At 36.7% G+C, this 26,048-nt stretch overlaps 1 protein-coding gene and 1 pseudogene across 1 annotated transcript; both read right to left on the bottom strand.

Moving 5' to 3' along the window:
• Positions 1-12,522: 12,522 nt before the first annotated feature.
• LOC122082052 lies at positions 12,523-16,793 on the bottom strand (annotated as a pseudogene).
• A 201-nt stretch (positions 16,794-16,994) lies between these two features.
• LOC122080789 (probable folate-biopterin transporter 6) lies at positions 16,995-25,015 on the bottom strand. The gene is made up of 4 exons (XM_042647640.1): positions 24,307-25,015; positions 24,115-24,210; positions 17,864-18,034; positions 16,995-17,680 (listed from the first exon to the last, which is right to left on the bottom strand). Exons 1-4 carry the CDS (start codon positions 24,985-24,987, stop codon positions 17,087-17,089), a joined length of 1,542 nt encoding a protein of 513 aa, XP_042503574.1. The 5' UTR covers positions 24,988-25,015; the 3' UTR covers positions 16,995-17,086.
• Between the last annotated feature and the right edge of the window lie 1,033 nt (positions 25,016-26,048).

Raw genomic sequence — 26,048 nt, 5'->3', positions numbered from 1 at the left:
TGAAACCACTTCATCCAATGAAGATCTATTAGTGATTCTCTATATCTAATTCTACTATAGAAAAGATTTAAGAAGTCAAGGAATCAATACGTATATGGGAAGGAACAAACAAAGGCCTCTATAGGTTGGGTATGGGAATGCTATACTTAAAGCAAGTGGGTAAAATGTAGGATTTTGTGATGTACCTAATGATTTAAATATCTGTTGAATAGAGAACATAAGTGATAGTGTGGTAATTTTCTTGAATCTAAGAAGTGAACTTGCCAAAATTGAATACCAAGGTGAGTGGGTGCCTTTCTCAAACCCTAATTTTTTGGTGTGTTTGTTTAATATTGTTTATGCATTAAATTGCTTGTGTATGTGCATTTACATTTAACTGCAATTATTCTTTGATAGTACTATTGTGATGGAATGGGATGGAATGGAAATGAGAAAGGTAAGATAGGTGAGATGAGTCACGTGCAGGTGCCCATGTTTGTATGTGTGATTACAATGATTGGTTGTGCATCATTTAGAATACTGGGTTAGGTATCATAACCCCAAGTGCTACACCCTTTGTCCTTAGGGGGTTAGGTACGGACTAATCCCGAATTATGTGGTTGCCTGATCAGCAGTGCACTTGTGATGAGATGTGTGGTATTCAGTTATGGATGTGAGACAGGAGACGACGTACTGAATGCCCGTGAATATATTTATGATATAGGATTACCTTTTAGGGGTTAGCCGGTGTGGCCCGGGACCCGTACCGGCACTGGCTGGCTCCTGCCTGTGGTGTAGCTTGTATACCTGAGGCCCAACGTATAGGGTAGGGTATGCCACTAACATTGGTAGCACTTATACCCATAGGTAATGAGACCTAATAATGGATTAGGAATTTTGTATAGTTAATTAAATGGACTCATAAGCATCATTCTCTATGTGGAGCATGCATTGCATATGGATGTGTGTGCTTGTTCTCCCCCACCCCTCACTGAGCATTACCAGTGCTCACCCCTTCTATTTACTCCTTCTAGATGTCCAGATTAAGACTAGTATTTTGCCGACTTCCTGCTCTGATTATGAAACAGTGGCCATGGATAACTTGGCCAATCTTCAAGAAGATGGAATCGACCATGGACCCGACTGCGAATGCGACGACTATGCCTACGGAGGCCAGTTCTTCTGAGGAATAGGATGGACTATTCCTATGTCTTTTTGTGTATATATTTTTTTGTTAATGCGTACTCTGATGCATATAGTCTACTACTGAGATACTATAAACTGTGAATATTCTCGTTTTGTAAGGTATGTAACTCTCATCTGGATAATTGTAAATATATCTTACCACTTAGTTGGCACTGGAGTTTATGTAAGATATCTTTTTGTTGGACTATGCATGTGTATATAAACTCTGATCTTTCGTAGTGTAATTGTGGTGTTATGATCTGCCCTAGTCTAGACCCTTGAGAAACAGGCTGACTGGATACGGTGAGGTGCCCAGTGCCCTATTGGAGGCAGGGTGTGACAAGCTAGGCAGCTGGGCTGCTCAATGCAAAATAAGAATCTAGAGCCTTAGTATAATTGGCCTGACTAGGAGTACCAGCACGGTTCTTCCCTCGCCCTTTGCAGATGCATCAACAGGACGGGCATAAAGCTTCCAACAATGCTCCTTGGTGTGACGCTCCTTCCACAATAATCACACTTCACTGGAACTCAGGGAGGGAGCCCACTAAACTGTAGGACTAAACTGAAGGGTTGAGTGGCAGAAGCAAGTGCAGATCTCTCAGTAGGATTAGTAGTACTTTATGAGAGCATAGTAGAATGACACATGTCCTCAAGTTAGATCACAACATAGGCTTAATCCAAGTTGTAAAGGGAACACGACTCATAACCTAGGACCGCAGCTAATCAAACTCCACCTTCAATCCTACTAGGAAGTCACCTAAACCGAAACCAGAATTTCCTTATTGTTTTGGTTTTGGTTTCAGCATTACCACACCGAAACCAAGCCAGACCGACCCATTGACAGTTTGACACCCCTAGTTGGAATTAATCAAGGACTATGATTGTGATATCAACTATCATCCAAGTAAAGCCAATGTGGTGGCCGATGCATTGAGTAGGAAGTCTTATACAGCAATGCAATTAACTTGTCAGTATCACATACTTGAAGATCTAAAAAAGATGACTATAGAAGTGGTAATTGGTGATATGACAACAACGCTAGCTAGACTCATTGTATAACAATCTTTGATAGAAGAGATCAAGGTGAAGAAACATAAAGATCAGATTTTGATAAAGATTAAAGAGAAAGTTCAAGAAGGCAAAATGGACTTCTATATTAGTGTTGATGGTACAGTGAGGTTTGGGGCGAGGATCTGCATTCCAAACTTAGCAGGGGCAGAAGGAGTGAGATATCACATGTTGATAGAAGTGAAGTGAATGTGAAGATGAAGTTGTACTATGCCTGAGTGTAAGGCCTGTGATGTTGATTAAAATTAATAGTGTAATGAGTCAACTTGTTTGTATTAATACTACTATGTACCATGCTTGGAGTTAAATTGAAAGTCTAATGTTCTAACTATTCACTAGGTTGTGTTAGCTCATCCCTCGTGGAACTTTTCATTTTGCAGAGCCTTCACCATTGGACAGTGAAGAGGCTGATGGGTGAAGAAGGAATGAGATCTAAAGACTGTTTACTTTTATTCTTTTTGGATTATGTTATGTTGTGTATATTTGTTTCCTCTTATGTGGAGAGAGAAATGGGAGTCTGTACTAAACAATGTTTGTATTAAGCAATGCCATTAGAGAGGAACTAAAACTTTTTGACATGTAAGTATGAATATTGGGACCATGGTGACTATGTTATGAATGTTTGCATCTTTATGAGAATCGCTCTGCTATTGTGGTGTTTAGGTTTATCAAATATCTAGACCTTACAATCTCCGCCCATGACGGCTGCTTCATTCCCTTATCCCAGAATGTGAGGCACTACAGAAACGCGATTCATAACACAAATAGGCAGTGAAATAATTTTTCTTCAAACCTTTTCATTTAGGGAAATTTACGCCACCCCCTGGAGAATGCCACAATGATAACACCCCCTCTGTTTCACCAAATTATTCTCAGACCCCCTACCGTCAGTCACTGTTAAGGAATATACCTTATATGCTGATGTCAGCTACTATATTTTATTTTAAATACCAAAATACCCTTATTAAATATGAAGTACCTAAAATACCCTTATAATAAGTTATTATTTTTTTCTCCCAAATGGATAGATTTGGACCACCGGCAATCGTTCAGAGTATCGGAGATTACGGTGGCAGCAACATCGATTACCGATGGGGCAGCGGCGACCAGGTGAAACTCCTTTGACCATGAGTTTTAATGACGAGGGTATAACCAGGCGAAACCCCTCTTCTTCGCTCTCCTCTCCTCTCTTCTCTGCTTAAAAACTACTATCCCCATTATACGGATCGCTAGATATTCTCGGAATCTTCTCTTTCTTCTCTAAAATATTCTCTCTCACTCTCATTCTTCCTTCCTTCCTTTTCAGTTCATTTCTGTTTGTAATTTCCCATACCCAAGAGAGAGTCGAAACTATGTGTGTGCAGAACACAAACGAATTATCGGGGGAAAGTAAGGAAAAGCAAGAAAAGAAATCATGGCAGGGGTTCTTAAATTCCCATGTCAAGAATTGGGAACAAGATTCATCTTCAATGAGGAGCACCACCAATCAGAGGTTTCTTCAGGAAACGATTCTGCCATATTCAATTCATCTCCTGTGAGTTTTTCAATTCTTTTCTGCACCTTTTTTGTTTTTAATTCTCATTTCGTTTCTCATAGCAAATGAAAGAAAATGTTGATGAACGAACCATTTTTGCAGATTTAGTGAATGTTCGTAATGGGTTTTGGCTCTGAGCTTCCTTATGTTCTATTTTGCCCTATTTCTTGGCTCCTCTTTGTCTCTCTATGTTGGGTTTATCTTTATTTGGGATTCTTATTAAGGGTTTTTTTCCTACCTTGTTGTCTCCGTATAGAATCATCAGTTTCACGATTTTGGTTCGCATTAGCACTGAAATTGAGTTCTCCACGTCTTTCTACTCAGTTCAGTTTCAGTTTCCATTCAATTATTTTGATCGCAGCTTCGATCGGCTTTGGGTTAAAACATGAGTTTTAATGACAAGGGTATAACTGTTATTTTGATTCTTCACTTACCAGTGACTAACGGTAGGGGGTCTGAGAATAATTTGGTGAAACAGAGGGGGTGGTCTTATCATTGTGGCATTCTCCAAGGGGTGGCGCGGTAAATTTCCCTTTCATTTAATGGTGAACCCATCCACCCATATAAAAGGGGAGGAGAAGAGAACCTAATCATCCATTACTAACTCTCAACTCCACTACGCAACTAAATTAGTTCCGCTACACATATATCATTTTGTCAGTTAACTCCATTTAAACCCATGTTTGTTGTTAACCCTAAGCCATGTTAATGCAGGAGTAGATTACAAGTAACTAACTCCGCAGTTTATAACCCCAAAAAATACAAATAGGAGCAAGAATCAAAGAAATAATACCATCAAATAAACCCGTAAGGATACAATACCCATAGAGGAGCAAAACTAGCCCAAAACCTAACCCGATAGGAGGGAGAAAGACCTGTTATAGAGCTAGAGAGAGAGAGAGAGGTGCGGCCAGGGCTGTAGGAGTCCGATTGAGTTGCACTCTTGGGCATAGATAGTCCCTAGGGAGGGTACAAAAACCCCCAAAGTTGAGAGGATTCTGACAGCTAGTTGTGAAGTTACAAGCTTTCTTGATTTTCTGACCTAGGAGAGAAAACTGAGTAGAACCTTCAAGAACAGCAGTTGAATGCTTCCAACAATGACTAGGTAAGGATCGTGGGACCCTTATGAGGCCTGGAATACCCTGATTGAAGACTTGGCTAAACAGAGTACAGAAGAGAGAAAGAGAGGAGATCGATCTCTCTCCTATTCCCACTAGGATTGTTGATCGGTTCTGATTTCTGGAGACTTTTATTAGAATCTGAATTATATCTCTTGAATGTTATAGCAAATAAAATAGATGGGGGGTTGAGAAGGGTGAAAGACAATAAAGGAAATGGCTATCTCAGCCAGGGCTTCTCACCCACAACTATCTCAGCTGCTCTAAGCATTTAGTTGCAAACTTTTTTTGATAAATGCAAACTTTCTTTCATTCAAATCTCTCAAATAATGGTACATATGCCTCTCTATTTATAGAGAGGGAAGTTTACAATCATACTAATACTACGAGCTAGTTTCCCAATAGGACTAGACACTCCTACTACAACTAATAATTCAAAATAGGATTAGGACTTGACTTTATGACTCCAACATGGAGTATGACTAACTAACTAATAGTCCATATAGGACTTTACAACCAACTAATGGCCTAATGGGTCTTTATTGAATTAAATAGCAACTAATTAAACTAATGAACAAAATCCCATTTTCTTACCTTTTACCCATATTTTATGCCTATTAAAGTGGCCAATTTCAAATAAAACCCATGGGATCAAAGGCCCAACACATACATAACACAACCCAAGGCTTATTTGCAATAAAATAAGCCCAAGTGACTTATCTACATCACATGTCTTTCTCACAAATTCTTACCATCACTAAGTCTCCAAGCAAAAAAGAAATCTTCATTAAAATTTTTATCTACCAGTATAGACTTAACTACATTTTATGTCCAGTAAGGGAAAGGATAAATCAGTTAAAATATCTAATCAGCTTGTGAAATTTTTGTAAGACCACTGACTACTAAAAATTACAGTAATTAAAAGCCACTTGAAGAACAAAAGGGAAGTTTCAAAGTAGCATCATGAATGCTATTATATAAATTCAGCAACACAACCAACTGCAAATCAAGCATACTAGTTATGGTGCCAACGAATGCAACAGCAGTGGCAAGTGGCCTCAATGCCTAGGCAATGCCTTAGAGAGATCAAGGCACCCAAGGCAAATTCCATACATCCTAGGCCAGATTTAATGTATATATTGTTGGGGAAATACCCACACTCCTAAGTTGGTTTTGATGATAAAAATATATATAAAGTTATTCAACCATTGCCTTCAAGCATTATGCCTTCTAGAGATTTCAACCAAAGAATTAAAGTGATGTATGGAAAAACTCTTGAAGACATCAAATTGTGGAGAAATTGAAATTCAAGAAAGGTTGAATGAGGACAAAGATTGATGAAATGGAGGTTCAAGGAAGACTGAAGAATTGTATTTAGACACGATTGTACACATGCGTATCATAAACCTAACTTAGATGGACCTTAGGAGTCGGGAGATGGACCTTAGGAGATGCCCAACGACCTCTCAAATAGACCATGTTGGAATTTTTTCTGTAAAAAATCCCGAAAAACACAAAGCTTAATAATAAATAATTTCAACCATCTGGTTGTTTATCCAGTTAGCCAGATCCAAATTTTTTACCAACCCAATCGGTGAAGTGAAGTAGCCGACCAGTTCTTGACAGAACTAACCTCCCGAGAGGAAATCCATTTTCATTTACAGAAGCCTCCATCAGCCGGTTGGCCAAGCGGTCGACAGGATGCAAACAGCTGAAGTGGGGGTCAACCGGTATGCCTCCAGATGACCAAGCCAATTTTCCAAAGGCTATTTTTCTCTAATGGTCACTTCAAGTGGGAGTGTAATGCCCCAAAATTTGGAACCTTAGAATATATATTTCTTTTATATTGTTTTTCTAAGTTTATTTAAATATTTGAATTTAAGCTTTAAATAATAACTTAATGTGTTAAACTAGTGGATGTGACTTGAAGGGGTGAGAGGTTAGAGGTTCAAATCTTATAAAGAGGGGTGAAGTAGATTTAATATCTAATTGGGTTTATTTTAGTAGAAATAAGGTTTGGGATGGGTTATATACAAGGATTAAAGTATCGGTATCGGTCGCCATATCGGTCAACCAAAATCAAGATACGTATTGGAGGTTATCATATCGTATCTAAGATACGCTAAATATACGCACATAAATGGAGAGGAAACACTTTTTATATACTTTTGCATGAAAAAATAGTTAAAAAAAGCTATAGATAACATGTATCATGCATAAACACTAAATTGAGAGTATCGCACTATGAGTCCAAGGTTTGTAGTCATCCCATAAATGTAAAATCCTTGTTCCCAACCTTGAGTTCCACTTTATTTAGAGAGAAAAATGGCTGGCAGCAACTTTGGAACAAAAACCCCACAAAAAATCGTGTTTTTTTTTTTAAAATGACCCATCTTGGCCATTGTATGACTGTAGCGCACCGTATCGGTCAATACATACCAATACGCACCGATACATACTGAAACATACGTTTCAGCTCGATTTTTTATTTCCCATAGAGTATCGGTACATATCAATGCGTATCATATCGTATCGGTGTGTCTCGGTGGTGTATCGGTGCGTACCGATATGTATCATAGGATACACCGTAGGATAAAGTAGAGGACAACAATATGGAAATAAAACAAAAGGACTTTTACACAAAAGACAAAACCCTAAAGACTTCTTGAATTCTCACTTTAGAGGAAGGGAGTAACGTGAGGTGAGTGAGGGATATTCTTGGAAAGATGGGTAAACTGAAGCTTTGGTAATAACCAGGTAAAGGGAAGGGCAATAGAGGAAAAAGGGGTTAAATTATTAAATAGGTTAAACAACACACGATTCTGTTTTGGGGTTGTCTTCAACCTCTGGACAAACAACATAAGAGGCAAAAGAGCAAGGAAATAGAGAGAAGGAAAGAACTCCATCAATATGTATCAGTTGGGTCTAATATTCCTGGTAATGCATCGCCACAACCTGCCCTCCCAAGAATCCTAAGATTCAGCTTGAAGGAACCTACAACAAGAGATATTGGAGGACCTGAACCAGGTCTGGCGGTAGGGTAAGTTCAGTTCTGAAGTTAGCTATGGAAACTCACAAATCAGGAAGGCTTTTGATCTCAGATTCAAATATCTGAATCACCTTAGGGTTTGCAACTGCTCATCGAAGTCTCAGGCCAACAGATTTGGGTATGAAGAAGATTGAAAAAAACTTGATGGGCTGCTACAGTCAGCTAACAGGGAAACCGAGAAGAAAACCAGAGAAGAAGAATAAGTAGAAATAAAGAGGGAAGAAGAAAAAAGAAAAGAGAGACCGCAGGGAAGAGGAAGAGGTAGAAGAAGAAGAAGAAGAAGAAGAAGAAGAAGAAAAAAGAGGGGGGGGGGGGGGGAGAAGACAGCCACGCAGGGCGGGTTTCCCAATCAAATTTTTCTTCATTAATCAACTTTATTCCTTGGGTTACATGCCTTACTTATATTAAATCAAAATAAAAACTCTTAAGACTAAAATAGAGAATCCTAATTGCTTCCTAAATTAATGTCTAATAAAATAGAAACACAATAAAACTAAAATTGAAAATTTCTACTTACCTAATAGCTACCCCAAAATAACCTAAAATAAAAGATAACAAATATTCTCAAAATAAAATAAAATCCTAGAATATTCTATTAACCTTGAATCCAAATTAGTAACTTGGAACCCAAATTGGATTTGGGTCTTGGTCCGAATTCTGGAGCAGGCTTGGGTCGATCCATCGGAGCGTTGTTGCATCACCTCCTCATCCACATTTGGAATTACTTTTCTTATATATGATGTTTCTAAAATTCTTATGATTATGTTATGTCATGTGTTGACTGTGGAATGTGGATTGTGGAATAGAGCATACCAGCTAAGGTCCAAAGAGTCGAAGACTACTTACATAGGGTACGAAGTCAAAGTACAATTTTCGTTGATTTTTAAACAATTGATGTTTCCATTGTGTTTAAAAGGCCTATAATAGGGTGAATACCAACTTTTAGGGGCTACAAAGTCCATATAGCCACTGAGACCAACCACCGAGTTGACTGGGAAAAAATACATGATCTCGATGAGATCTAGTGAGATCTCGCTTTTTTGGATTAGCGAGATGGGGGGCAAGAGCGAGATCTGAAACCTTAGGGTTGACTTTTAGGCTGACTTGTTGACTTTGGGGAAAAGTGGGGTATTGAATTAGTTTTGAACTAGGATATTAATAGGAGATGTAACTAATTGAAGGTGGTGATTGACTTGAGCATTAAAAGCTTAGAGGGTGGAAGTAGGAAACATGCAGGCTGAGGGTAAGTGGGATTATAATGGGATTACAACAAAGGTGTGGTATGATTGTTTGATGTGGTGTTTGATAAGCTTGTACTACTGAGATATACTGGGGTATAATTATTGAATTGTATTTACATATAATATGTGATTATAAAAGTGATTAAAATTTAGTGATGATGAATGTTATTGTGTGATGTAATTTGTAGAGGTGAATTTGGGAATATTGTTTCAAAAATTATCAGTGTTTTCACATGTGTAATATAAAAAGGGTAATTTCAAAAAGGTGATTTTTGAAAGTGTGAAAAGAGAGTTTTTTTAGGGTAAATGGATTGTCCCGTACTGTGGAGAGTAATTGCCACCCTAGAGGTAGTGTATTCCCTAGAGCCATGGAAAATTATAGTCACAGAGGGGGTGACGACAACATGATTGTGTGATTTGTAAAGGGGCCGTTTTTCCCTCTCGAAGAATGGCTGGTGTTAGCCTATTTCCCTCTGTGCTGGCTAAAGTGATCAAGAAAGAAATCAAATGTAAGTGTTTTACAAAGAAAAGCTAGTTTGTGAAAAACTAAAATGTTTATTTTAAACCTCTGTGATTTTGAATGTTGTTAATGTGTCACACTCTTCCTATATTTTTTCTTACCGGGCTGTCGAGATCACCTCATTATTTTTACAACACAGATAATTGAGATGGAGGTATGCTTGGTGCGGAGTTTGAGGGCGACCCAAAGAATTTCCTTATAGTTTACTGCTTTATTTTCTTAGAACTTTGAGATGTAAACTCTGACTTTAAAATTTAACTGGGATATACCTTAGATTGCCACTGATAGGAGTTATTTAAGATTTATATTTGATTATTTTTGTTGAAACTTGAATTTGATGAGTTTTATTATGCTTGATTTTGTGAATGTTATCGATCGTTTGATTAGCACCCATGAGGGCTGTACTTTTTGCCATATCTGGGTTTGGGTCATATGATAGGGAGCCCGGATGAACAAAAATTTGTCCGTTAGGACTTGACTTAGAAAAAGTTTTTGCTGGTTCCACAACAAATCACTAAGGCGTTTAGGTTTAGCTTTCTAGCATTTTCTTTTATATTAAGTATTTGAATCCCCTCCCCCTCCCCCCTATCCAAATCTTATTTTTGTGCAGTCATCATAAGATAATATGCTACGCTGAAGAGCGAGATTGCACAAAACTCACCAAACTCAGCAATTGTTACCTTGGCCGATGCATGTCTTCCTAAGCCAAATGCAGTGATGATCAAACTGAAGAACACATTTGTCACAATCAAGACAGTGCTTTGCCCGTGGAGGCTGCATAAATGTAACCAAAAATTATTTCATCAAAAAGCTTTCTCAGAGATAAACCATCCACAAGCTGAGACATTGCAATCCTGAAGGAAGGCTTAAATACCAATCTAAATAATAATTACGATAATACCAAAAACAAATAGCTAGAATAAAATTATTAATGACAGAACATGGAAACAGAAAAGAGGACATGAAAATAACAACATGCATCTGAGTTAGGAGGACCCACGGACTTATTCTTGTTAAATATAAAACATTTTTTCTTCATAATAAAAGTATCTTATTATGAACAAAAATAGATAGTCAGACTATTTGTACCCCTAAAAAAACTGCATTTAAACTGAATTATAACCCAAAAAAATTTACGGTGTCAATTCTGACATATATTAGGGAAAGAGGAGGGGGGAAAACCCAAATTAGAATCTCCAATCACAAGAAATAGTTTTCACAAGTTTACATCTTGAAATTTACTTAACACAAAGGACTAATGCATTTTGGACTAATAATTAATTTACAAAAACCCAACTATTTATCTTTCCATATAATTCAACATGTGGAAAAGGTAAAAGCTTCACAATGTCACACCCTTTTCACCCAATCAGTGTTCTTTATCTGAGGCAACTCACTTCATGACAGATCTCTTGAAGTTGCACTCCATGACTCTGATAATATAATAGACATTTTCATTTCCAATCACAGCTTCTGGGTGAGCCCACTTGCATATATAAAACAACCTCATATTCTATACACAAACCAATGTTCTATTTCTAGGTTGGCAGCCATGCACCACTACATCACCCCCAAAAAAAAATTCCAGGAGGGGAGGCCCTCCAACTCTGAAGTTCGTAGAATTAAGATGGTTTTACGGCTACATCCAAGTCTAAGCAAAGCTTCATTATGAAAACTCCATCAAGGGCTTAATCCCTTAAATAAACTACCAATTAAAGAAAATGACTTGAAAAGAAGTCATAATCTCCAAAGATTTCCTAAGCTAGAAGCCAGACATAGTTCAAGTATGGTTTTAAGTATCTCCAATACCGATACGATACCCTCCTATACGTATCTTAAATTTAGCCGACCGATACAATACACACCGATACGATACATGAAATTTTTAAAATCCTTTCGTATCGATATATATCCTACAATACATACCGATATGCATCAATACACCACCAATACACATCGATACGATACGATATGCCTCGATACGACTCTATGGAAAATATAAAATTGAGGTAAAATGTACGTTTCAGTATGTATTGGTACGTATCGGTGAGTATCGGTATGTATCAATCGGTACGTATCGGTATATATCGGCACGTATCGATGAGTATCGATATATATTGGTGAGTATCGGTATATACCGATACAGTGCGCTACGGTCATATAATGGCCAAGATGGGTAATTTTTCAGAAAAACATGATTTTTTGAAGGGTTTTTGTTCCAAAGTTGCTGTCAGCCATATTTCTCTCTAACTAAAGTGGAAATCAAGGTTGGGAACAAGGATTTTACATTTATGGGACAACTACAAACCTTGAATTCTTAGTACGATACCCTCAATTTAGTGTTTATGCATAATACATGTCATTAATAGCTTTTTTTAACAAATTATTTATGCAAAAGTGTTTAAAAAAATGTTTTTTATCAATTTATGTGTGTATCTTTAGCGTATCTTAGTGTATCTCCGATACGATACGATACAATACCCTCTGATACGTATCTTAAATTTGGCCGACCGATACGGCAACCAATACCGATACTTTAATCCTTGAGTTCAACACCCCAATAAATTGGTCATGATTTTCCCCATATAGCTTGAGAAAGTAAGATCTTGGACTAGTTGGACAGGAAACTCAATAATGTTTCAAACAATACCAATAACCTTCCAAATATAAGCCCTAAGAAATGTCACAGAAATAACTTATTTTTCCTATAATGCAACACTCCAAATCAGAAAAGAACTAATCTAAAGTTCTATGGAGCATATCCAGAACACTTGATTCAGACATTGGGGTGCTCCTGCATTAGCAGCTCGAACCTGGAATAAGAGACTTATTTTTGTTTTTTTCCTCATGCTTTTGTGAATAACCGGTTAGTCATGACAATTAAAATGTAAAAAAATAAAAATAAATAAAAAAACCAAAATAATGGAGGTTCACACAAGTGCATTACCAAATATAGTAAATGAAGATTAAAAGCATCATCATAAATCTGTTCCTCAAAAGGGAGACAAAAATGGTTACACACCTTCCTTGAGGAGGAGGTAGTGGTATTAATTATAATTATTACCCATGGTTTCATCAACAGAAGTGCATTGGAAAAAACAACAAATTGGCATATGAGATCTCAACTTCTACAAAATGACGATCTTAATCAGTGGATGCAAACAAAAAGTAGAAATGGATAACATATCTTACAAAGTTATGCATTGAAGCATGTCATCATATATAATAAGGATATGGGAGTAGTAGCACCTGCATAATATTACAATAAGTGGAAGTCCCACTTCTAAGAGAACATTAAGTAGTCTACAGTCAGTTACAGAATTCGTGAGATGTAAGCTGCTAACAAAATATGATTTTTATTGTGCATTCGATATTACACGAATTCAAGGACCTGGAACAATAAAAGTAAACAATATAAAGCAACTGAATTTCCTCACTAGTCCACTGATGGAGTTGCCAAGTTGGCTATGGGTTGGCTTCATAAAAAGGCTATGCTTTGGTGGCCTAAGCCCAAACATGATGTTTCAAAATAAAGGGTTGGTGGTCCATATTGTAGGCCCAAGAAACTCATTGATTTGGTCTGGGATAGTCTGGTTATTAGTCTATACTTCAGGGTATTATTGTAATCTAAAACTTAATATTATATGAGTCTTTTAGCTGTCGACAGGCTTTATGGTTTTTTTTTTTTTTTTTTTTTGCCAACAACGGGTATCTAGGCCTTCGGCCTGACTATACCCACAGGTCCATATTGACCCCAACACCGCATAAACCGGGTCATAATGGGGTTGAATGAGAACCATTCAACTTTCAATGAAAGGAGTGAAGAGCATTAACAGGCTTTATGGTTCCCTATTAAGAAAATGACAAAATGGAAGGAAAACAAAATACCTCCTTGAAGATTTCTTGCAAATTGAAACATCTTCCTAGAAGCTCTATCTGATCAGCTTACATTTGCAAATGGCTCTGGATTTGTTTTTGTAGCAGGCTGTGGAGTCCCAAAAACTTTCCAAAATTTTAATGTTTCATCTGCTGCTGCAGATGCCACAGTGGAACCATCTGGGCTCTAAAAGGAATTGAAAAAGGAATGAAGAAATAGTCTAGATTCTGAGAACCAAAAAAAAGATTCCTGTTTCTTTATATCAATACCTGAGCCATGAATAAAACTCTTGACTTATGACCAGTAAGCTCTGCCATCTTTACCATAGATGGGTATTTCCACAGGGTAAGTTGATTCTCTATCGACCCATGAGACCTCACAAGCTCCCGCTCATTCTTGCTCCAGAGCAGAGAGCATCTTGTGAAGCAGTGTCCACTGAATTCAAGTAAGCACCTGTGTGTGTGTATTCCAGAACTTTGTACAATGGTCTTCTGCACCCCCACCAGAGGCAAGCAAATTACTCTGGAAGGGACACCAAGCAAAAGCTTTCACAGAATCTGTGTGATCTTCAAATCTATGCAGCCACTGGGTTGAAGAATTCGAAGAAGGCATTGCCTGATCCCATAGATGTATATGGTTATCATTTCCCCCGCTTGCTAGTCGCTTGCCTGAGGTTGACCATTTTAGCCCACACACCTCTCGGGTGTGCACTCTATAGATTTCAACAATTTGAGACCTCATCCTCACATCATTGTTTATGATGCAGATATCCTTTGCTACTGTTGTCAGGATGTGACTGTTCCACCAATACAGGGCACCCGCTCACGCTCAGTGGCCTCCATTAAGAGTTCTCAACTGTAAGAGATAANCCCCCAGGCACTTCACTAGTGAGATTCAACCCAAAATGAATAAAGATGCTTGTGAGCATCCTCCTATAGAACAAGCTCCCGTTCTCTAGATCGTTTGCCCGATATGCCATATTCATTAATATATAGGGTGTATAGATTTGGTACCCCACATATAGGAAATAGGTAACATAGGCCTGTAGGATTGACACCTCATTGTAATGGCCTTCAGTTGGTAGGATATTGTGTTGTACGACCTGAAAAAGCACTCGGGGTGATGGCTCTAGGAGCTGTGACTTCGACCATCCCACATTGCTACCTGTCAACACTTAACACATTTCTCGGACCTCTTTAGGGTTAAGGAGTGGGATAACTTGGTCCTTGGGGTTTAATAGACTCTCTCCTCATTGTTGGAGATACCCAGGATCTCCATCAGCTCTATAGTGGTGAAATCTATGTCGACTCCCTTCACTCAGCTAGTGAGGTAGAACTCATTCTCCTCAATATGTTCTGCAGAAGAAGTGCTTCACCAACTTCTGATTGTGGATAGTCGCCCAACGACATTGTGCAATAGAACCCAAGGGAAATCATAAAATAGGGTCTTGTATGGAAAATAAGACAAAACCCTAGATTTTATAAAGCTAAGATAGGAAACCTAGGGTTTGAGAAATAAAAGTGAATCGAAAAACCAGAAATTTCACTGGTAGAAATTGTTGGGAAACTTACCTGAATTGATCGAGCAATGAAAAATGGAGGCTTGAAACTCTAGTTGATGAGAAAAATCACAAGAGGAGCCTTTCCATTTGTTTCTCCAGAGCAAAAAGGGTTTTAGAATGATAGAAATGACTCTTGGACTATCATTTTAAAACAATTTTTTTACCTCACCGATCGACCGGTTCGAGCCACTTTGATCAACTAGTGGGTGTTTTTGAGTTTTGAAGCTGCTATTTGATCTACCAGTGAGATCCACTGGTAAAACCTGATGTACCGGTGAGATATACCTGTAATAGTTATCTTGAAAACTTAAAAAAAAAAAAAAAAAAAATCCACTAAAACACTCTTTATCGAATCATTTCCAAAACCAATACATGTCTCTAGGGATTTAGTAACCAAAGACATCCTTAGACTATGCATGAACAACCTTCACATATATATCAACCACCTTATGCTTGAATAGTTTAAGAGTCTCTAGATGGAGATGTTTCCTCCTCCCTCGCCCCCATCCCTCTCAGCATCCCCCGCTCCACCCCCTATTTTTTAGGGTTTTGCTATTGGAAAAATAATGAATTCCCCCTGTAAGTTATCGCCACAATAACAAATCGTAACTAAGGACATAGGATAAAAATATTTGAGGAACATGCTTCAAGAAAATTTGAAGGTATTTGGGTATCCCTATGAGTAGTGCAAGGGAAAAAGGCCAGACTACACATCTCTACAATCACAATGCCTGGACTTAAGGGGGACCATCCAAGTTCTAATATGAAGGCTCAAGGCTAAGGAGAGATGAATAAGAAGACAATTTTAATTTCTTCACTTGCATAATTGCATTTTATGATACAAATTTGATTTGTAAAATATTTGCGTTTACAATTGGATTTGGATACAATTACAGACTAGTGAACTTATGAAGAAAATTTGAGTCAACATTCTAATACTATACATCCCACCCTCAATTACTACAACGACCTCCCTCTCATGTGTATCCTGTTCATGTCCTTCGAGTGTTACTTCGGCCTAAACTTCAAGTTCTCTGCAAGCCCAAGGAAGTCTCATATTATAAGGCCCCCAAATTCAGGTGAGATATGGGTGTAGGCCCTCGCGGGCCACCGTTAAATATCAGTATAAAAATGACCGGTCAACTTTGAAACCTCAAAACTTTATTCAATTAATCATGGGCCCACCTTTACTATTCATGAAAACTTGTTGTGCACTCTGATCAATTTTATCAAATATACATAAAATCTATCAAACTTAAATATACAAATCAAATCTCCATAAATCAAATCATGCACATCATGTACCTTGTGTACCAAATACAATAAAATATGTTTAATCTTTCAAAAATGCATGTCCTCAAATGTAAGGTACAAATGTTGCGACTTGGTGGTCAAGCGGTTGAAACAGCTTCTGGACATTCTTGGGGTAAGGTTGCATAGTTCTTTCCCCCCCTCCCCTGCAGAACTTGCGCTGGTTACGCCCTTTTTTGTTTGGACACAGAGCAAAACCGCAAAGATAATAAGGTGCTGCTTAAGGTTCTACCAGGAGAATCCATGACAATACATCTCTCACGTACCACAGCTTTGCATACGGCTGCGACATAAGTCAGTGACTTTTGAAGCGGATGCACAATAGTTATCTCATCTCTTTCCAGATTCATCTAATTCAGAAAGAATTAATCCATGGCCCTCCAATCAGATTATTGAAGGGTAGCAACAACTTCTCTCTCTGTCAGAATCCTCTTTTTTCCGTTAATTGGGTATCCTAAGGTCTTCTATGGAGTATGGATTGGCCCTTTATCTTTTCCAGAATTTTATGTAAGGAGATTGAGCTTGGGACAAGGATTACTATTTTGCCATCACCAAAATGTAGATCTTCATTTGGTTGGCATGAATTTCGAATGTAAATAAGCTAATCATTTACCCCTATGATAGTATTTTGATACAGAAGCATTTAAGGTTCAACTTTTTCATCCATGGCCACAAGTTGCAATCCTTCATCTTCTGTGATCATAGCTTGAGTCTTCCTCAATAGGTCTGATGGAACCATAACATCTGACTGACTCCCTTTAGGGATGAGAAAAATCAAACTCAATGTGGCAAATCTCAGTAAGTTCCTAATGAGAAGTGCGAGCCATAGGTTGGTAAAATCTGTTCTTGTTACATGTAACACATGAAGAACCATACCACCACCCCACTTGGAAGAAAGCGCGCCAAAACTGTCAATGCACATCAAGAGGGCGAAGAAGGTCCCTTCAATACCTACAGGGCATAGTTTAGTGTTCAGTACCATCATGGGCATCCATCTTATCCTGGCTATGATTCGAGATACACATTCCTCTGTGACTACAAAGAAGTAGTCAGGGATCCCAAGTTTTAGATTCCACCGGAGGACGAAGACGAGGTCGAGCACGCCGGAGATGGCATAAAGAAGTTGTGCGCAGAAGAGTAGATTTCTGAAGGGGTAGTCTTTCAGAAGCTTGTGGTAGATTAAGATTCCTACAATAGAGGCCAATGCACCAATTGCATATACCGCTCCAACAATCTCCTGCATGCATCAAGTAAACTCTTAAGTGAAAACTGGACCGGTTGAACCAGGAAATCAGACCACCCTTAAACATAGACCGGTCTGATTCATATGTTAGACCGGCATAGACCATTGAAGTGGTTATTTGAACCAGCTGTTCTAATTAACATTTTATGCTGTGTTTGGATGTAGGATAAGAGAGACCTGAGAGAAAGCAGGGCCTGCTTTTGGGTCAGTAAACCAGTAGAACTGTCCTTCATGAGTGCTGATACTGAGGGCCAAAGAGAGATACATATAAAGAGCAGGCTGCCACACTTGAGGGCACTTCATGGTGGTGTACATGCCACTCATTGCTCCCCCTACTTTCTCCAACGCCTGCAACACACAAACACAACCTACATGGGTTTAGCCCTTGCATCTATAAATCATTCATGTCAAAACATCTGAAGATCCATTTTAGACAGCTAAACATTAACTCATGAAATTAATAATTCAGTAAATGATTTGCTGTGTTGCCTTTAATGCATGCATACTTTTGTACATTGTATGTTTTTGGGAAAATTAATTAGTGTGTTTTTTTGGGGATTCATGGATAGTTCATGAATAATTGTGAGAATGATTTGGACTAAAACTTCAAATTCTTTACCAAAATTTTATAAAAAATAGCACTCTTAAATCGGTCCTGAATATTTGGAATGTAAACCTTTAATACCAAGTTATTTGTTTCCAACTTAGGCTGAGTTTGATTCTCAAGAAATAAATAGAAAATAGTAGAAAAAAAATTGAAAGTTTTCGAAACAATCACGATTTTTTAGATTATACAAATAATTCATAAAGAAAAATTAGGAAATGAAAATTTTGGTCCATAAAATTTGGATTTTGATAAAATATCTTTACGAATAATTTATAAATAAATGATAATAATAAAAAAAGAGTAGACTCTGTTAAAAAAATTTGGAATCTCTAAAATACTTCAATGCATGATAGTCAAAAGATGGATTGATATAATCCATTTATTTTCATGGTTTTCTCCATCTAAACCGTTTGTTCATGCTCAGAGTTGGAAGAGTGCATAATAATGGTTAGTCCATTTGCATGGACATGCATTGGATGCATACTAATACACAGAGCTATTTAATTGAATTAGACTCTAAAATCTTACACATGGCTAATCTAGACCATGTCTTCAGTATCCAACAATAAGAATAGACATATCATTTGTCCATGTGGTAGAATAGCTGTCTTGTAATGTTTGAAAAAATTAACAAGCCAATGTGACAAAATATTTCACTTGAAACATTTGGTAGACGAATCAATTTAATTTCAACTTTTCCAAAATTTTTTCCTTTTGGACTAAACTTCACCCTTTTTTTTTTAAATTTGCAAATTGACTTAAATGTAGAATTTTTATGGTGTAAATTCACAAAATCCTAATTTTCTAATTATGGCCATGGACAATATTTTAACAATAGGTGGAATATATTTATCAATAAATGTGAGAGTAGTGACTCTGTAGAGATAGTCTTATTTGATGAAGGACAAGGTGACATGGCTATATATTTGATTCCAAATTGCAGGAATTAACTATAAGTAGTATAGAAATAAAAAGACATTATCACAAACTTATACTGATAAAGTTGGCTTGCATAGGCAAATGCTATACATTGATTGAATAATTTTCTCTCCATTATATTCATCAAAATGACCCGACAGATGAAATACATTAATTGAATAATTTTCTTTCCATTATATTCATCGAAATTAAATGACCCGACAAGTGAAATACATCTAATGGGATAGGGTACTTCAAGCACTTAAAATTGATAAATAAATCTATGTAACACATGTCATAGAGTCAGTTTGTGTATATTTGAACAAGATTGCTAGAGTTCCATTGTAAACTCATAGATTAAAGCCCAATAAAAAGTTATGAAGAGTACATATGTGGGAATGATAACAAAAATTGGTTTTAAATTATAACAATTGAAAATTATAATGTCCTAATGTCAGATATAGGACTCTAAATTAAGTTGTGATAAGCTTTTTTTGTTTTTAGCTAAAAGATTCGACTATATTAAGCCACAAAAGAAGAAAGAAAAAAAACAAGCGACAAACAAAAGACATATCATCCAACAAAACATAATCCAAAAACTGAAAAGCCATTAGCAATCGACGGGCCACCCCATCTTTGGCATTGCCATCAGCAAGGGGCTAGTCGAAAGCTAGAGGAATCTAAATCTTGGCCATCAGCAGGGGACTAGTCGAAAGCTAGTGGAATCTATACATGTGATAAGGTAATTAAGCCATAAGCTGTAAAATAGAACAAAACATTTGCAACCTCAAGTTCATGTAGGAGATGAAGTCATAATTGAATTCATGAATAATATGAGTTTCCTCTAAAATCCCAATAAAGCATACCATTCATGATGGATTGAATAGACTAACTATGCTAATCATGCTTATTCTTGTATCTACTCATGATTCTATTTTGATGTCATCTGAACTTTCCCTTATAAATTCATCAAAATCTAAAGCAATTGGGATAGGAGCAATGAAAATAAGTTAGGTTCAAGGATTAAAAGTTAAGTTAGGCTCAGCATAAAAAATTTGTACTTCATAACTTACGGTTTTTTTTTTTGGCATACACTAGATTAACATTGCCAAACTTTTATAGTAGGCTTATTACCCAGGTTTGTACAAGTCATTTTGTCATTTCATTAATGAAAAGGGAAAATTAATTGATTTCTACTTTGATGAAACCTGATCTTACCCATCAGATGCATCAAAATGAATAGAACAAATAGGATACAAAAAAATGAGTGCACTATATGTCAAACTATTTAAAAATAAAACCATTTTACACTATGTCAAAATATCGTTGCTAGATATCTATAGGGAGATCTCACAATAAAGTCCTAAATTTAATTTAAAAAGACAACACCGAAAAAAATAATAAAAATAATGTTGAATTATACTAAACTACAGAAATTGAAGCCATTATGCCTCCTAAAAACCTAATACTAGAATTTTACTTTGATAGAATTTGAACTCAAACATCAAATTCATCTAAGTGAACCAAAAAGAGGTATAGATCTTATGTAAATGAGATAGAAAAAATAGAATATAATAATTTTAAATAATTACTGCTCAAAACTAAAAATGATGTATAATTGATATAGTCCTATAAAATTAAATTACATAATAATCTTATCGTAATATCCTAGTTAAATATCGAATGAATATGAAACAATTTATTATGCTTTTTTTTTTTCATGATAAGAAGGTCAAAATATAAAATGGAAATTGAACTAATAACTTGTTATAAATATTTTCATAAATTACTTGGATATGTAGAATCTATTCTTACTCATCAGATCCATTTGATAGCACCAACTAGAGAAAGAAATCTAACATAAGTAATATATTAAAAATAGAGAAGTATTATGACTGATAATAATTAAAGGGTACATGGTACCCACCATGCATGCCCAATAAAATTAGTTTTACATATATCTAAGCAATATTGTTGGATTTTCTTGGTAAACTTGAGGACTATATAATAATCTCATAATTTAGGATTACTGAAGCTAAATATACAAAAGGAATGGAACCTAAGGTCACTCTTTTTTTCTTTTTCTGGGCAACATATGACATGTTACTCATGTAATCAAGAAACATTAACATGTTAATTAATTAAGGATTCCTGAGTGCTTACTCTGCAAGAGTTTATAAACAAAGCCCAAGTAGGATTTAAAATAGTAGATAATCAAGTGGTGATTCATTTTTATGTTATTTGAGAGAGGAAGTGATAACACTCAGAAACAGGTAGAGGTTAAAAACAATGATCTCTATTTCATTTTTTCACTTCTATCCAACCAGCCACTTGACAGAACTAAAGCCAATGCCTACGACAGAGGAAGGTCCATGGACTTGTTCGTACTAGATAGCATTTCTTTGGCAAATCAAAGAATGGTCCAAACAAAGATTTTTGGCAAAACCTTGTGCTTATGGTCCTAGTTTTTATCAACCATAATAGCTAGAATTGGACAAATTAATTCGAGTTTTGATCCAAACCAGAGAATTGGGACAATTGACTCATCAAGTTGTCCCATTTGTCAAATGGATCTTCGATTTTTTACGATCAATAGTATTCTTTTCCTTTAAATTTATTGCTACCCTTGTCGCGAGATAGAAGGATTGAACTTTTCTTTTATATTATCTAGTTTTTCATTTTTTGGACTGAGTTTTTCTTTACGGTGAAGGTGAAGAGAAAAAGAATTCCTTAATATATGTATTATGATGGTTGGATTGAATTAGAGTAATTAAGATCTTTGAGAATAAGGGATGTGAATTAATGATGATATCACTTCACTAAGAGTTCAACTATAGCATCTAATCACCATGGATGCAAAGAGACTCTAGGTGGGAATTTTTTTTTTCTTCTTTTTGGTTATTTTTATTTTAAGAATCTTAAGGTTATTTTCCAAATGTTTCTGTAAGGACCTGGGTAGCCCTCAATTTTAAAAGCTGTTCATTAAAGAGAGAGTGTCTAAGTACCTATAAGTCTCACATTGGGTTTTTCACTTTTGATGTGGAATTATTACTTGTGCCTTCCACGTAGAACCCCAACTTTATGACCTAATCAAAACACCCTTATTATGATCACGGGGTATCCATGCAATTCTTCATTTCATATATTTGGCACAAATGTCTTTGTTTTCATCCATTATTGTTGGAGAAGCAATGGTGACTCAGTCAGGTATCTTAATTATAAGCTATTGAGGACGGTTGGGATCATCTTGTGGTTGGATTAGATAATAAAGCTTCGGTCTCCATTCTCAATGGCGAACACTCCTCTTCTCTTGTTTATGATATTATTCATATTGCATGTTCTTTAGAATCATGCATTTTTCTTTTGTTTCAAGGGAGGCAAACAAATTGACTGAATCCCTTGCTAGGAAGGTTTGGCCCATAACATGTAGAACTGTTCGACCCTATTCATTCTATGACTTCTTGAAACTTGTAACTTGGATCCATATGTAACACATGTTATTAATGGTAAAGCTATCTTTAATAATAATAATAAAAAAAATCTAACGATGGAAAGGTTGCCCACCATATTTTTTAAGGGTGAGAGAACACTACCTAATATCACAAGTACACACCATTGCCTATAGTAAATGGAAAGATGCATACAAGTACCTTCAGCACAGAACAACGTGATCTTTTTACATCCATTGCACACTATCATGTGACGTTGTTTCTTTATTTTATTAATTATAAAAATTGAACACCACTACTTCAAAATCTTTTCCTTGGAAAAGGGTTGAGAAGTTACCCTATGACTTTATATTCTAGGCTAGGGATATAAATTATTCTAAACTGATGGTAAACAGTGTAGTTCATCCTATTAGTTATTCCTAAAGTTTTTACCAAAAAAAAAAAAATTATTACCACAGTTTCAAGACTAGTGGTTCTGGTTTTTTCAAGACTAGTGGTTCTGGTTAGGCTGGTAATTGGGTTAGAGGTTGTATTATATATCAAACAAGGAAGGCTTTGCAGGGACGGTTACCTGTAAACCAATCAAAATTTACAAGTGAATGAAACCCATCAAGGTTTTTATTTTTTATTTTTATTATTTTATTATTTTGTTATTTTATTTTTGTGTAAATGAGACCCATCAATTAGCTGTCCCCAACTTTTAGATAATGTGGACTTGAGTTGATTCAACCAAAATGCTAACTTAACAATTCATACAAGTCACCTCACAAAATTACATACAAGTCACGCCGTCCAGTTGTTGAAAAACAAAGAAGTATTTTTTAACGTTACTGACGCCAAAAGGTTATGGCCTCTCACGACTTCTTAGGTTAGCAAGACTCTTAAACCCATTAAGGGAAAGGAAGAGACTGCCTCCAACGTCTGTTTTCTGATGTTGTGTTCCAGGGTTTTTCCTTCCAAATCTTTGAATAAAGAGAGAGTTCCTTTTAGATTTTTTTATATTTCAAATGAATATTGAAATGGGAGTAACATATGGTTTTGAGTTCGATCTCTTTTATATTTTTAGGGTCATTTCATATGGAGTGTTTAGTGCTTTTCACTGTTTTTAGTGAAAACTGAATAATTCTCATTCAATCTCGATATGACCTGATTTATACGATGATTGTGGGATCAGTATGAATTCCTGGGACTTGTCAGATCATAGGCTTAAATAACCGTTAACCAAAAAAAAAAAAAAAAAGAGGAAGAAAAGAAAAAAAAAGAAGAAGATGTGCATATGGGAATCTTTTGCCCTAAGGAAAAGGCTAACGAAATGTATTGATTGAGCACCTACCTCACAGATTTTGTGAAGCTAGCAAATCCATATTGACCAAAGTGCCCTTCTAACTTTTGAGGGAAGTAAAGGAAAGAAAAAAACTCATCAACAGGTTGAAGTGAATAAACATCAAACATACCTTCTTCTCAGAAGGGCGATTGCTTCTCAATTCATAAATGAAGAAACCCAACACTATCAGAGACACAGCAGGCATTGCCAAAACTCCCAATGATTCCTTCCAAAATCACAAACAAACAAACACATCCCCATTTCAATACACATTTGTAAAGATTAAAATCCAATGTTAAAACTAAACACTAATCAAAAATACCTGAGACCCCAAATGATGAACAGACATGCCACTAGTGGAATACCCAATCAAGGCACCAACAGATGAGCAAAACATACACAGACTCTGCATGTCCGACGCCAATGCCGGTTTTTCGATACTATTCCTTGCAATGCAAGCATCTATCATTACATCGGCGATTGCCACTCCGGCGGTAACCCCAATCAGACAAAGCAATGCCATAAGGACTGATAATTTAGCTCCAATAGCGACTGTAAGTGCTGAGGCAACACCAAGAACACCGGCGATGATGAAGTAGGGTCGCCGCTGGTAACCTCTGATTGGGAAGACATCAGTGAGGAGTCCCCAGATTGGTTTCATAAGCCAAGGGATGTAATAAAGCCCTATGAAGAGCTGAACTGCAGATGGTTGCACCTTTTGGACATCTTTCCAATAGTAGTCTGTAACAACCCTAAAGAATGAACTGGAGAAGCCTTGGCTGAAGCCATAGACTAATACAACACCAATCACAAAGCTTGTGTTTAGTTCTTTGCAGAGCATATGGAGCCATTGGAAGGGTTCACGGATGATGACCAGGAAGGTGGTTGCTGAATGGTCTGGACTAAGATGAGAGATATGGCTCTTTTGGTGATATAAGAACTTCTCTGATTGATGATCTGTGGTATGCTCTTTTGTGAGCTCTTGAGTTTCAGAGGAATCCATTTTGGGGTTAAACACAGATCTAGGCCAGTGTTGACTAGCTCTGATATTTTGTGAGGGTGAGACTGTGAGAGGTTGAGAACTTAAACAAAGACTTCTTTTCCCAACGAAGGCAAAGTTTTCGAGGTCGGATCAGCTCTCCGTACGTGGAGAGTAACGACTATTATAGTACGATTTATGATAAGAAATGTCTTTTAATTTCACAAATGCCCCTATAAAACGCTTTTAATGATAGCATTAAGGGGCCTTTTTTGAAGCTAAAGGTTATGTGTCATTTGTACGTGAAGTCTTCATGCACGTGGAGTTGATCCGGACTCAAGTTCACGTTTTTTTATGGCCTTAGAAAACGAGTCTGTATCATCTATCAGTAATGTGAATGCTTCACGACATATGATTTTGTGACAGACCATTCTTGTTTTCATAAATGACCCTCATGCTGTCATCAATGGTGCTTAGAGATGCCATTGAAAGCGAGAGATTGGGTATCTGCCATTAGTATTTTTGGCAGGGACAGAGGGAGGAAAGAGAGAGAGGAACACATTTCTGGCACAACGCTAGCATACCCAGCCTTTATGTTTTATAATAAAACAAAAATGAGTGTATTATGACGATATTGTACATAAAACGATTCACATGGAAGAAAACACCTAACCCTCCAAGTTATTGTCGGAAGTCATAATTATAATACTTAATTTTATAAGAAATGGTTTTGAAGTTTTCTCTTCCTTTGTTTTTTTGGGATAAAGAATTAGAGTTTCCATCCTCAAACTACGCAAGGAACGTTTTTATATTAGAGACCTACGCAATTCTTCTTTTTCCTGTCCAATTAACGAGACCTAGTGGACATGGTAGCTCTCAAATCCAGCTATATGGAACAGATCTGTTACTCTCTGGTGTAGTCAATAACTGGTTAAGGTAGATCAACTTCTTATACGTTAATATTCTCTCTCTCTCTCTCTGTGCGAACGCACTAGGTAGAGGGGAAGTTTGGAGCTCTTTCAGTTTGGCAAGGTCAAATCTTTTGTTTCGGTAAATGCTAAATCCACTGTTTTCCGTAAAAAGTG

The sequence above is a fragment of the Macadamia integrifolia genome, chromosome 6, assembly GCF_013358625.1.
Source record: "Macadamia integrifolia cultivar HAES 741 chromosome 6, SCU_Mint_v3, whole genome shotgun sequence".
Lineage (NCBI taxonomy): Eukaryota > Viridiplantae > Streptophyta > Magnoliopsida > Proteales > Proteaceae > Macadamia > Macadamia integrifolia.
The sequence above is the reverse complement of the archived record's forward strand: the minus strand, read 5'-3'. Positions and strand labels throughout refer to the sequence as shown.

What these genes read in the sequence shown, in the direction of transcription:
- LOC122080789 (XM_042647640.1), bottom strand. Translation starts at nt 24,987, where the DNA reads ATGGATTCCTCTGAAACTCAAGAGCTCACAAAAGAGCATACCACAGAT. An exon ending in ATCGCCCTTCTGAGAAGAAG is followed by an intron (nt 18,035 to 24,114) that starts GTATGTTTGATG and finishes TGTGTGTTGCAG; the next exon opens with GCGTTGGAGAAAGTAGGGGG. An exon ending in CAGGCCCTGCTTTCTCTCAG is followed by an intron (nt 17,681 to 17,863) that starts GTCTCTCTTATC and finishes TGATGCATGCAG; the next exon opens with GAGATTGTTGGAGCGGTATA.